Below are 12,190 nucleotides of genomic sequence, written 5' to 3'. Positions count from 1 at the left end.
CAAAAGGTTGTTATTGAAGTGCCTGTTCTGTCTCTGGCACTGGTGACCCGGAAAAATAAACTATTTTGCTGATATTTTTCCTGCTTCCGGTGACGTCAGTGAGCCGCAAGGTCACGCATCTTTTCTTGGGGCGATAGAAAACAACCCCGTCTGTCCGTACGGCTCATCGCTAGTAGCGCGCATGCGCTCAAAATAGTGTTCTGTAGCATGTGCATGCGTAAATCGACATAGCCGTCATGCGCGTGCGTAGTAGACCCTCCCTACCGCGCATGCGTGGCAGGCCCTCCTCACTGCGCACGCGCAGACGCGGGCGTGCACTTCCGCGTACATTGTTTGCTTGGACGGGGCTGCAGTAGTCGCCCCGGAGGTGCCCTCACGTCTCTCTTTGTTTTTTACTTGTTGATTTTGCCCCAAACCTGACACCGGGTCACTGCGGACCTTCACTGAAGAGGCAGCTACCCGAGGCCGCGGAGGAGAGATGTTCCAGCAGAGTTCCGAGGAGGTGAGTCCCCTCAGGCGGGGAGGGGAGCCGGGGGGAGCGAGGAGAGCGCGAGGAGCCCCCGGGGGGGGTCGTGACCTCGGAGGCCCCTTCCAGGAGCCCGGCCCGTGCTATGGAGGGCTGAGCCTTGGAGGGGGTGTCTGCCGCCCTCTGCCCCCGGCAGCTGACCCCCGCCCTCTGGTGTCTCACTGCGGTCACGCACATCACCCAGAGACAAGAACCAACCAGGCCCCTTGGTTTTGCCAATGCTTGTTAGCACTATCAGGCAAATGAGTACCCATCGTTTTGTGGTGATTATGTCGAATTGAAACTGTTCCCATTCTTAAAATGTGAGCCTGTGAATGAAAACCTTTCTAGCTATTGCTTCAAGAATATTAGATTCTGTTGAGGACCATGAGGTGAGAATTATGGTTCTCTTTTTTTTCTGACACAAAAACACAGCAGCCAATCACATTATTGTAAACTTTAAATTACATATCCCAAGAGCCTAAGCCCCTTAACTGTCCAATCACAAGACGTCTCTGCCATAGCTATTCCTGTACCAATAAACTTTTTTCCTCTTTCTTTGCTCATAAACAAAGCCAACCAGAACGAAGTCCAGACAGTCTGGAACCTCAAACAGCCTCAAGCAGACAAACCATATCTCTGGAGGTAGAACCATACAAAAGCAAACTTCACTTTTCGTTTTTCCGCTGCGTCATGTTCAGGCAGCTTTGCTGTCAGCACCTAGGGAATAGAAAAATACCACGGAAACTATCAACAGGGTGGGACCTTACAACTCAAAGTCATACATACCGATGCAATTACATAGACAATCAGACCAAATTAAATATATATCATTAATCATGGATGGGATAATCCTCGCCTTCATGTCCTTAATAGAATCCAAAATTCTTGACGTAATAGCTAGACAATTTTTAATTCTATGGCAGGACCAGAGGTTCGGATTATGCTAGTTAAAAGTTGTTTTACTACTCTTGTTGCAACATCCACAATTGGTTGATGATAGAATACTTTAAAAGTAGAACCAGAAGAGAAATCTACTGCAGCCATAATATCTTCCAATCAAGTATCCACTGAAAAGGTCTTGGATGCCATAGCTCCTTGCACAGAATGAGCTTCAAAAAGACTGACATAAACCAGCCTCTCCCAATAACCATTTAACCCAGCGGTCCAAAGTTGCAGAGGAGACCGGGTGGAAAGGTTTCTGTAAAGAAAAAAGCAATTGATCTGCTGAATCTCGCTGAAATTCATGAGTACTATCCTCTTATGCCATTAAACATTTATCTAAACACAATTTGTGATTATGAGGAATTGCAGGATAGGAAACACAACATAATGCAGTCTTTGTATGATTAGAAATAGTAAAAGACACCCCTGAGGTTTGTTAATACCCTTCAATATCCAGTGATTTTACATCCGAGACCCGTCTGCAGGATATCAAACAAAACAGGGTAATTTTGCCGATAACTGTTTGCAGGAAAGATCTTCATTAGAAGGCCAATTTCTCAGAAAAGTTGAAATCACATAAACGTCCCATAACACCTTTTCCCTTCAGGCCACCCTGTTTCCTACACCAACCCATTAAAAATGATAACATAGGTCAAGTGGTCCTGATTTCCTTGCTTGATGAGCAGTTTGTGGTCCAAAGCCAATACAAAAGCTGTGAGAGCATGAGTTGTCTTCATGCAGGAACTCAAGAGGTGGTCATAACACTGTGTATTTAGGTTGAGGAGGACAAATTAATCGAATACCCTGTAAAAGTCTATAGACAATCGAGTGTTCACCAACTAGTTTACCATCAATATGGGGATGGTCTGCTGAGATGGCTGATCTAAAATTATTCACCGTCCTGTAAGCTAAACCCTGACGAGCTATCTCTGATAGGAAATTCACAATTACATGAATTCCAGCCTCAAGGGAGCAACACCCCATTCGCCGCACCAACTAACCCAGCATCGCCAGTCTGCTTCATACCGTTTGTGAGTAGAGGGAGCCCAAGATTGTGCAAGAAAGAACATTGCATCCACTGAAAATCCAGGCATTTGCCAACATCTTTTGAATGTCTCCATACCATGAAAAACAGAAGGCCCTGCAAAACCATCGGATGAGGTCGATCCACTGGATCCGACAGTAGGTTTGGAAAATAACAGACAGGAGCCAGTAGGTCACATGCAATGCCATTGCCTTCAGAAACCAAGATTGGGCCTTCCAACAGGGAGACACCATGATCACTTCCACTTTGTGGCGTCTGACCTGAACCAAGACTCTTGGTATCATGCAAAACGGAGGGAACGCATAAAGGATCCCCCGACTACCAGGATTGTAGAAATGCATCCAAACTCATCGTCAAAGAATATGGCCTCCAACTGAAGAAGGACGGAAGCGGAGCATTCAGCCTGGAAGCAAACAGATCTATCATACACGGGCCCCATCGTAGATTGATGGGCCAGAAAATTCTGGGATGCAATCTCCAGTCGCTGGAATCGCGAATGACATTGGTCCGCTCTCACATTGGATTTGCCCGGAACTTATACCGCCATTACAGAGATTTGGTGACCCGGGCAATAATGCCAAAAGTCCTTGGCTATCTCTGCCAGAAGTCTGGACTTTGTATCCCCTAAGCGATTTATGTACCAACCTGCTGAGATATTGTCCATTCTCAGGAGTATGCAACATTTTTCTGAGTTGTGGGATAGGGACCTGATCGCAAATGCCCGCTAACAGTTCTAGACAATTGATTTGATATCGGAGCTCCTCCGGAGACCCTAGCCCCAGCGGCTGGTATCCGATTATATGATCACTTCCGGCTGTGATGCAAAAATGGCTTTGCCGTTCCTGGCATCCATGTAATACAGCCACCAGGAAATCTCTGTCCTGGCCTCTGCCGCGAGCATTATCTGTTCCGAATTTGCTACTCCCTTCTAAAGATAGCACCCGAAAGTGAAGGGGTCCCGGGAAAATGGCTTGAATAGACAACACTAGGAGACCCACAAGGTGAGCCTAACTCTTAAGTGATATAGTTGGTGAGGCAAGGGTTCTCCTCCAACTCTTTCTTGATAGAATTCCTTTTGGGAAGGGGGAGTTTCAGTTGTGCATTGATCGAGTCTATCTAGAAACCCAAGAGCTTTATTGTTTGAGACGGGCACAGACAAGACTTTTTGTGGTTAATGATGGAAGCAGTTGAATCGCCTAAGAAAGATGAAGCATGACCAGGTCTATGCTTTGTCACAAAATTAGAATATCATCAAGATAAATAATCAGTCTCACCCTGTGTTCCCTGAGGTACTGAACAACGGGGCGAAGTAACTTGGTGAAGCGCCAAGGACAGACCAAAGGGAAGGGCTGTGAAATTGTAATATGTCTGACACCATTGAAATTGAGGGAATTGCCGATAGGGAGCAAAAATTGGAACGGACAGGTAAGCATCTTTTAAATCGATTGACACCATCCAATCTCTTTCTTGTAGCAGATCTCTGAGCAAATGGATACCCTCCATCTTGAAATGGTGGTAAATTATCCAAGAATTGAAATGTTTCAGATTCAACACAAGGCGAGAACCTCTGCCTTTTTTCTACACCAAGAATACTGTGCTGATAAAACCCTGGGGATGGGAACGGCCTCTACTACATCCCCTTTTTGAACCAGATCCTCAACTCTGTCGGTTATGTACCTGCTCTTGCTTAGGTAAAAAAGGAGATCACGTGGGGGAAGCGACTGCTTTGGTGAGGAATAAAACTCTTGATGAAAACCCTGTACTGTCTGCAGCACTCAAGGGTCCTGTGTAATGAGAGCCCATTTGTCCACAAACAGTTGAATCCGTCTCCCCAAGGAGACTTCGGAATTGCAAATCAAATTTACATGTAAAATTGGCATCTGTTGCGCTGGGTCCACCCCAATAGCCTCCTCTGTGAGACCTGTCTCAGCCCCCTCTGAACCTCGTGGGGCAGAAGCTTGAGGATGAAGAACCTCTGGCTCTGTAGGCGCCTCTAGAGGTCTTCTGGAAGCCTCAGCTTGGTATTCGACCTCTGTAACTCCGGGCCCTGGCAAAAAGGGCATTGTTGAATACCTTTTTAATTGACGGCTGAAAAGGTGGCTAAATACTTTCCAAGTTCTTTAATGAACGTGTCACCAAATAATAGGCGGTTAGACAAAGACCCTCCTTCTTTAGATGCTAAATCAGCCAGTTTGGGGTCAGTACGCATAAGGAAAGATTTATGCCGCTCCACAGACATGGCACAGTTGACGTTTCCGAACATACAAATAGCCCATTGGACCCATTCTAAGATGTCGTCTGGATCCAAGTGTTTATTTTCTTTCGCCTTAACAGCAAGCTCCAGGATTTGTGTCCGGGGACCAGATAGGTCTAACAACTTGTCCTGACATCCATGCCAGACACGGTCTAGACCTTTTTAGGATCTTTAGTGAATTTTCTTTAAAAGGTTGCCATGTTCGGGTCTAGTTCTGGTGTGTCTGCCACCTTACCACGGAGAGACGGTCAAGGACACGCTGAACGCAGAGTATTACGAACATTGTGTTCAAAGTTCTTGCGCAATTTCTCTTGGACATAGTGAGCGATTTCTGCGAAAGGAACACACTCAGTGGATCTATGGTGTATAATATTTTCTGCATCAAATAATAAATTGTACCCAGCTGTTTCTGGGACCTCAGTAGAGGAATGGTGAGATTTGCGTTTCTTTTTGTGAGGTTCATCTTCCGATTTGTCAGAATCTGTGGCAGGACAGAGGTGTCAAATGAAGTGTCCCCTGAACCAGGGATGGATTTCATCCCGAAGGGCCTTCGAGTTCAGCACATTAGTACCCATAGTCCCTGAGTACAGAGGCAGTCATTTGCGCCAGGATACCAGCGAAGGAAGAACCCCCCCTGCTGAGGATCTCAAACGCGATTCAGATTCTTGAAAGAGTAATGAGGAGGAAAAACATTCTGACTGGAGCCTCCCAAGAGCTCTCGATTGCCAAATCTCACCAGTGACTATGTAAGGGGCTTGAGGGCCTTAACGGAATCCTGCACGTGGTAACCCAGAACTTCCACCAGATGCTCTTCTATTTGGTACTCTTCTTGGTTGTTATTCAGTTTCAGCTGAGGATCCTCCTCATCGGCATAGTACGCCATAATATTGTTGTTATGAGGAGAGGAAGAGGTTTAGGGGGTAGCCCCAAGCAGGTAGAGAAATTTATGTGTGTTAGGAAGGGTTATACCACAAAAAAGTACCCAATTGTTATGTTAAGGCTGGAGGGAGCCCCTGCTTGCACCCTAGTCAAAGCCTCTGAAGTTATTGCACCCCATTAGGCATTCTGGGGACCTTAATGAGCCGGGATCACAAGTGCGTGTAGCCGATAAGAAAGATATAGGAATTGCCGATCTGGCTACAGCATGCATGCACGATCACCAAAATGGAAAGAAGACTGAGTCCTCCAGGGAGAAGAAGCTCTCCCGGTCCCGCTCCACATAGCAAGTTCAGTTTTTGAATGAATGAAAGCGCACCAATAAATCAATAACTGCGCCAAAATAAGCTGCAGAATGCAGTGCGCAACATGAGTTACTCTGACAGCAAAAAACAAATGACATTGTATTTATCTCGGCTGCAGCAGCAAAGAAAGAGGAAAGACGTTGGTACAGGAATATATATGACTTAGACACCTTGTGATTGGACAGTTAAGGGGCTTAGGCTCTTGGGATATGTAGTTTAAAGTTTTTTTATAATGTAATTGTCTGCTGTGTTTTATGTCAGTAAAGAAAGAGAAACATAATCTGAAGCCTCCGGTCCTGCCATTGAATTAAAGATCACTTAGGTCTGTGGAGAGGGAAGTGGCCTTCAGAATGCTGTATTTACTCCTGTTCTCCTCTTCACACCACTTTCCTGTGTAGCTCCCCTGTGAGTCACACCCTTTTCTCTGCACTTCTTTTGAAATCCTCCATCTTTCACAGCTTATCTGCAGCGCCTCGAAACCCTGACGGGTACATAGCGCGCTTTATAAATACTATGATTGATTGATTGATTGATTGATTGATTCCCTCTTCTGCACCCTCTTTACATTAGCTCCTGCATGCACTTCCTTGCATCTCCTTCACTTCACAGTCCCTCTACCCACATACCACGCCCCCCCTCACCTGTAAGCACTGCATTTTCATTTTACTTTCACATTGTAAATAATTTGACCACTGTGTACCTCCTTTCATTCATTTTTGCCTAGAGTCACAATTACAGTAGACATGCCAGTTCCTTTGTGGAATCTGCAGAGGCCAAGGACCGGATGAGCATGAATTTTGTACACCTTTATGCCCAACTGACGGGCACTGACAGAAACTCTCAGTACCTTTAAATTTAACTCCAGAGCTCTCAAACCTGACCAGAAACTTCACTTGGGGACATTGCCGCTGCACTGGCTGGCCTGGGACATAATCCCCCAGCCTTCACTTCATGTGATCCGCCCACGGTGGGGGACTGTCTGATGCGCTTAAATCGATGATTCTCTCCAGCTGCGTGGGACATTGCTGCTGCACCGACTGGGGTGGGACTTCATCCCCCAGCCTTTACTTCACCTGAGACAGCCGTGTGGGGGATGGTGGGGTGCAGGGCTGACATGCTTAAAACGCAGTTTCACTCCTGCTCTGAGGGACGCGCCAGGGCAAAGACGTGGCGCAACTGGCCAAGGCTGGCTGGGCCACCCCTCTGATATTGTCATTTTTGGAGAGACAGGGGATGTGCTCAAACTGGTAAGCATCTGGCCCCTCTCCAGTGGCCATCTCCAGGGCAGCTACAGGCGGCTCTCCTGACACAAGTTTTTTTCTGCACTAACCGGGGGAGGCTAATTGTTCCTAGAGCCTTCCTTTGTGTTTGGGAATGGTCCATTCTCCTCTGTGAGGATATCCGGGGCGTCTTTTGTTGGTCCTGGTGCATAGTGGTGTTGGACTCTGTCCACCTTATACTACCTTGTGAGTGTTGGCTATTGGGAGACAAAATGGGCAAGAGGAAAGCACAAACAGACAGAGACAGTACCCTTGGTAGGTCATCTGGCCCCTCTACTTTTGACTCCTTCCTGGTTCATGCTGTCAGTGTTGTGTCAAAGGAGATCGAATTAGCCAAAAGGAGGCTTTCTGGGACTTAGGCACAGCATCTGGTGCTTCTCTAGCACCAGTGTCAGTGTCTCCTGTTGGTGGCACCCTGTCAGGTCCAACTGCCCTGTCTAATTTGGTTATTGGTCCTGATAGTTAATGATCAGAGCCCCATTCCTGGTTCTGCCATTGGTGGTAGAATCACCTGAACATGCTTTGTTGTTTTGCCCTGCCTATTAGGGGGGTCAGAAGAATATGGATTCTACCTGTTTGTCGTAGTCTGGGGCAACAGAATTTTAGGACAGCCTTTAGAGTACTGCAGAGTGATACTATGGAGTTTATTGTCTTTGCTGTCTCGGTTTCTGTTGCACATGTGGAGGCTTAGGCAGAAAGTGTTGTCCTGATGAGGTATATGTGTTTATTTAAAAAAAAAATTAATACAGCCCTTCCTGTCTTTTTAGCTATTTGATCTCATTATTCACATGGTTTTATTGTGTATATTTCTGTTATTTGTGTTTTAATTGTTGAAGATTTAAAAAATGTGACCTGTCCTGTTGTGTATTTATTGTTTTTATCTTGTCGGATTGCAATTTTAGCATGCTCTTTTATGGCCACATAGCCGAGATAAAGATTGATTTGACTTTGACTTTACGTATGTCGTTTTAGCAGAGAGTGCAGTTATGGCAAAAAAACATTCCACTGTTTCTTGTGACATTGACAACAATTGTGTAACTGTTCACAGAAAGCTGTAATGGTTTGCAAAAAATATATAACCGTTTGGGGAAATGGAGTTAAATCTTTTGACATAACTTCTTTGTACTATAGTATCAGTAAAATGTACAAATAAAACACAGCATTATAAACATCCACCCAGAGCCTGACTCACAGACACCTACAGGCGACCCAGGGCGTATTATTAGAGTTATATGTGGCCTGAAAACAACACTACAAACACAGCACCCTGGAAAAGCAGACACTTTTGAGAAAGGAAGCCAGGTTAAATGTGCAGAATGTAAACAGTAAGATCCGCGCTAACGTGGATTGTTTTAACGGTTTGTCAGCCATTGCCCAGGAATCAAACAATGTTTTTACCTGTACAGTTAAGGATAGAATATAGGACCCAACAGGAAACTGTTTCAACATTAGCTTTTAACTAATGTGATGTTTTTAAAAATGACTAACACTAACCAGTCGGCAGATAACTCGGTCTCGGTTGAGGAACCCCTGTGCCACCAAGTGTCAACCCAAGCCAGTGGGGGTGGGGCCTTAGTTGTGGAGAGGCCTCTTCCTCTAGTGAGCAGGCTGTTAAATCTATCAAAGGTGCCGAGTGTCAAGCAGAAGCGGGGTAGTGCACCGCTACCACAAGTCAGCCCAGTCTTTCTGGTACCCGTCACTTGCTGTATTTGGGTTGTGGCACGAGCCCCATAATGGACACATCCAGCAGAGATTGCCTTACAGTGGTCGACTCCAGAGTTAGCAGCCCAGACACAGGAGGGGGATTTCAACCAACATAGTTGATGACACGCAAGAGGTTACAATACTCTTCTGGAATATTGCTGGGCTTGCCAGCAAAATGGGTTGTGAGAACTGTGTCACCTACAAATATAAATATGACATTAATTTATTTGGAGAGACTTGGGCTAGTGATGGTTTTAGCCTAAATGGTTGTGTATCCTACTCTGTCCCTGTGAGTGCATCCCCTTCAAGCAGGCCTAGAGTGGGGTTAACAGCACTGTTTAGTGTAACCTTAGAGTTCACAATTAGCTCGGTCTGACAGACAGCACTTTAGTTCGAGCCTTATTATGTACTTGGCCGAATGACCTGCCTATGGTTTATTTTCATTTTCACAATGGGTACAACAGACCTGATTTTAGTGTTAATATTAAATTGCCATTTTACCCGTGTACAGGACACAGGTCACACTACCTGTGTCCAGCTACATAATGGTAACTCTGAACCTGGGCATGTTTGTATCAAACATGTCTGAATCATACCCCAATGCTGTTGCCAGTATTAGTTGTATGATTCGATGCACTCTGTGGGGGCTCCTTAGAGGACCCCCAGAATTGCTACCAGTGTTCTGGGGTTTCCCGGGCAGCCTGTGCTGCTGCCACCCTCTCAGACAGGTTTCTGCCCTCCTACTACTTCACGAGCCTAGACAGAAGAAGGCAGAACAAAGGATTTCCTGTGGGAAAGGGAGACAAGACCATTTCCCTCAGAAATAGGTGTTACATGGCTTGGGAGGGGTAGCCTCCCCAAGGCACCAGTATGCTTTGAAGGGCACATTTGGTGCCCTTCTTGCGTAAACCAGTTTGCACCAGAGCAGGGACCCACGGTCCCTGCTCTGGCGCGATACTGGACAAAGGAAAGGGGAGTTACCAATTCGCTGTCTGTCACCACCCTAGGGGTGGTGCCCAGAGCTCCTCCAGGTGGCCACTTGATCGCGATACTGGACAAAGGAAAGGGGAGTTACCAATTCGCTGTCTGTCACCACCCTAGGGGTGGTGCCCAGAGCTCCTCCAGGTGGCCACTTGATTCTGCCATCTTGGATCCAAGGTGGACAGAGGCCGTTGGGAGCAGCTGATTGGCCAGTTCAGGTAGGTGATGTCACAGCCCCCTCCTGATAGGTGGTCACCCTGCTAGGTGACCAGTCATCCTTCCTTGGCTGTTTAAGGTGTCCCGCTTGGGTGTGTCCTCAGTTTAAACATGCAATATTCCAGCACAACTCCTCTGCATTGGTTACTTCATCTTCTGGCCGCTGGGACTACAACTGGACCCTCCAGGAACTGACGATTTACAACTACAGCGACGACTCCGCTGTGCAACATTGTTTCCCCGACTCCTTCCAGCAACTGCAACATTTCCCTGGCTGTGCATCCTCTGAGGGTGACGAGTCTTCGGCCTGCACAAAAAGCAAGAAAGAATCTCCCTTGGAGGAAAAAAGTCACTTCCCTGCATCTGCAGGCACTAACTACGACGACAACCAGCTGCGTGGATCTTCTCTCCCCTGGAGCTGCCTGGATCCTGCATCACAGGTGGTGGTCTGGAGTGGTGCCTTGATCCTCTCCACCAGCTGTCCAATTTGGGAGACAGTAAGACCTTGCCTCCCCTGGCAGGGCAGTACCCCGGTGCACCCTGACTCTTGCAGTTACCAAGGTTTGTTTGTCCATCCTCCAAGGGATCTTCAGGCTCTGTGTGGCCCCAGCCTCCCGCACTCCTTCCTGCAAAGCACAGTCTCCTGCCTGCTGCTCTAGTGACGTGGGACTCCTCCAGTTGTGCTGAGTGGGCCTCACTGCGACTCCTGTGCCTGCTGCCAGTGGATTGCCTGTGAGGGCTGCCTCCGCTTCTTGTGACTCTCCCAGCGGCTGAGGGTCGCCCCAGACTCCCCTTCTTGGGTCCAGTCCCCTGGACTTTGCTGGTCCCCTTTAGCCTTGGAAACCTTCTCCGACTCTTACATTTGCCAAGGCCTGTTGGTAGTTTTCCAGCACCACTGACTGCATCTCGACTGCTGACGTTGAACATCACTTGGTTCACTTCTGGGACTCTTCTTCATCTCCTGGGCTGCACTGCTGACCTTCTTCGTCCACCGCCAACCTGGTCCTGCATCCACTTAAGGGTGGCTAGTGGCTCCTGCTACCACCAGACACCCCAGTGTGAACTGGACTTGGTCCCCTTCCTTTGCAGGTCTTCTTGTGTCAGGATCCACCTTTGGGTTCTTCTAGTCTGGTTGGGTCTTGCACAGTCCTTTTCCAAAGTCCTCCTGTTTTTTTGGGGGGGGGGAAAACCAGGTACTTACCTCTGCTCTCCAGGTCGCTGGGGGTCACTCTGGTACTCACCTCTTGGGGTTCCTAGTTCCTCCAGCTCCTTTCTACCGATCCCACTTCCTTGGATGGGGGAACTGCCTTTCACATTCCAATTTTTTAGTATATGGTTTGGCCCTCCCGTAGGGCCCTCAATATTTGCTATTGTTTTTACCAAAGGCTTTTTCTTTTTCTATGCTAGTTACTGATTTCTAATGTGTATATAATAGTGTGTTCACTTACCTAAAGTTGGGCTATTACCTGTTCAGTATTGTAGTATTTGTGTTACTACAATAAAGTAGCTTTAATTTTGTAACACTGTGTGGTTCTTTCATGTGTATAAGTGCTGTGTGACTGTAGTGGTATTGCATAAGCTTTGCCTTTCTCCTGGATCAGTATTGGCTGCTCATCCACAGCTACCTCTAGAGAGCCTAGCTTCTAGACACTGACTACACTTCACTGATAGGGGATACCTGGACCTGGTATAAGGTGATAACACCATTGGTGCTCACCACACACCAGGCCAGCTTCCTAAGACAGGCATTAACTAATTTGGTGGTGGATTGTGGAATTTCTGGCAGCCCTACATTATGACATTTCATCCTCAGTAAGCTTGAGCCCAACGAAAGAGCATACAAATATGTTTAAGCTCGGGAAGTGGGTGTGTTGGGGCTGCGTCTTGGCTCGGATTTTGTATATTAATGGATTAGGCGCAGCCCTTTTAAATTTAACTTCGGATGTCCCTCTAATCGGCGAGGAAAAGGTTCCAGTTTTAGTGTATGCCGATGATGCCATGTTAATCGCTGGAACTTTC

General features: G+C 47.0%; 1 protein-coding gene across 1 annotated transcript in view; it reads left to right on the top strand.

Moving 5' to 3' along the window:
* Positions 1-294: 294 nt before the first annotated feature.
* The window catches only part of LOC138303542 (zinc finger protein 777-like), a 72,139-nt gene continuing 60,243 nt past the window's right edge, over positions 295-12,190 (top strand). Inside the window, exon 1 of the mRNA XM_069242773.1 lies at positions 295-502. Within this exon, the coding sequence (XP_069098874.1) occupies positions 479-502 (24 nt within the window). The 5' untranslated portion in view covers positions 295-478. The remainder of the gene's footprint in view (positions 503-12,190) is intronic.

This window comes from Pleurodeles waltl, chromosome 7, assembly GCF_031143425.1.
Source record: "Pleurodeles waltl isolate 20211129_DDA chromosome 7, aPleWal1.hap1.20221129, whole genome shotgun sequence".
NCBI lineage: Eukaryota > Metazoa > Chordata > Amphibia > Caudata > Salamandridae > Pleurodeles > Pleurodeles waltl.
The sequence above is the reverse complement of the archived record's forward strand: the minus strand, read 5'-3'. Positions and strand labels throughout refer to the sequence as shown.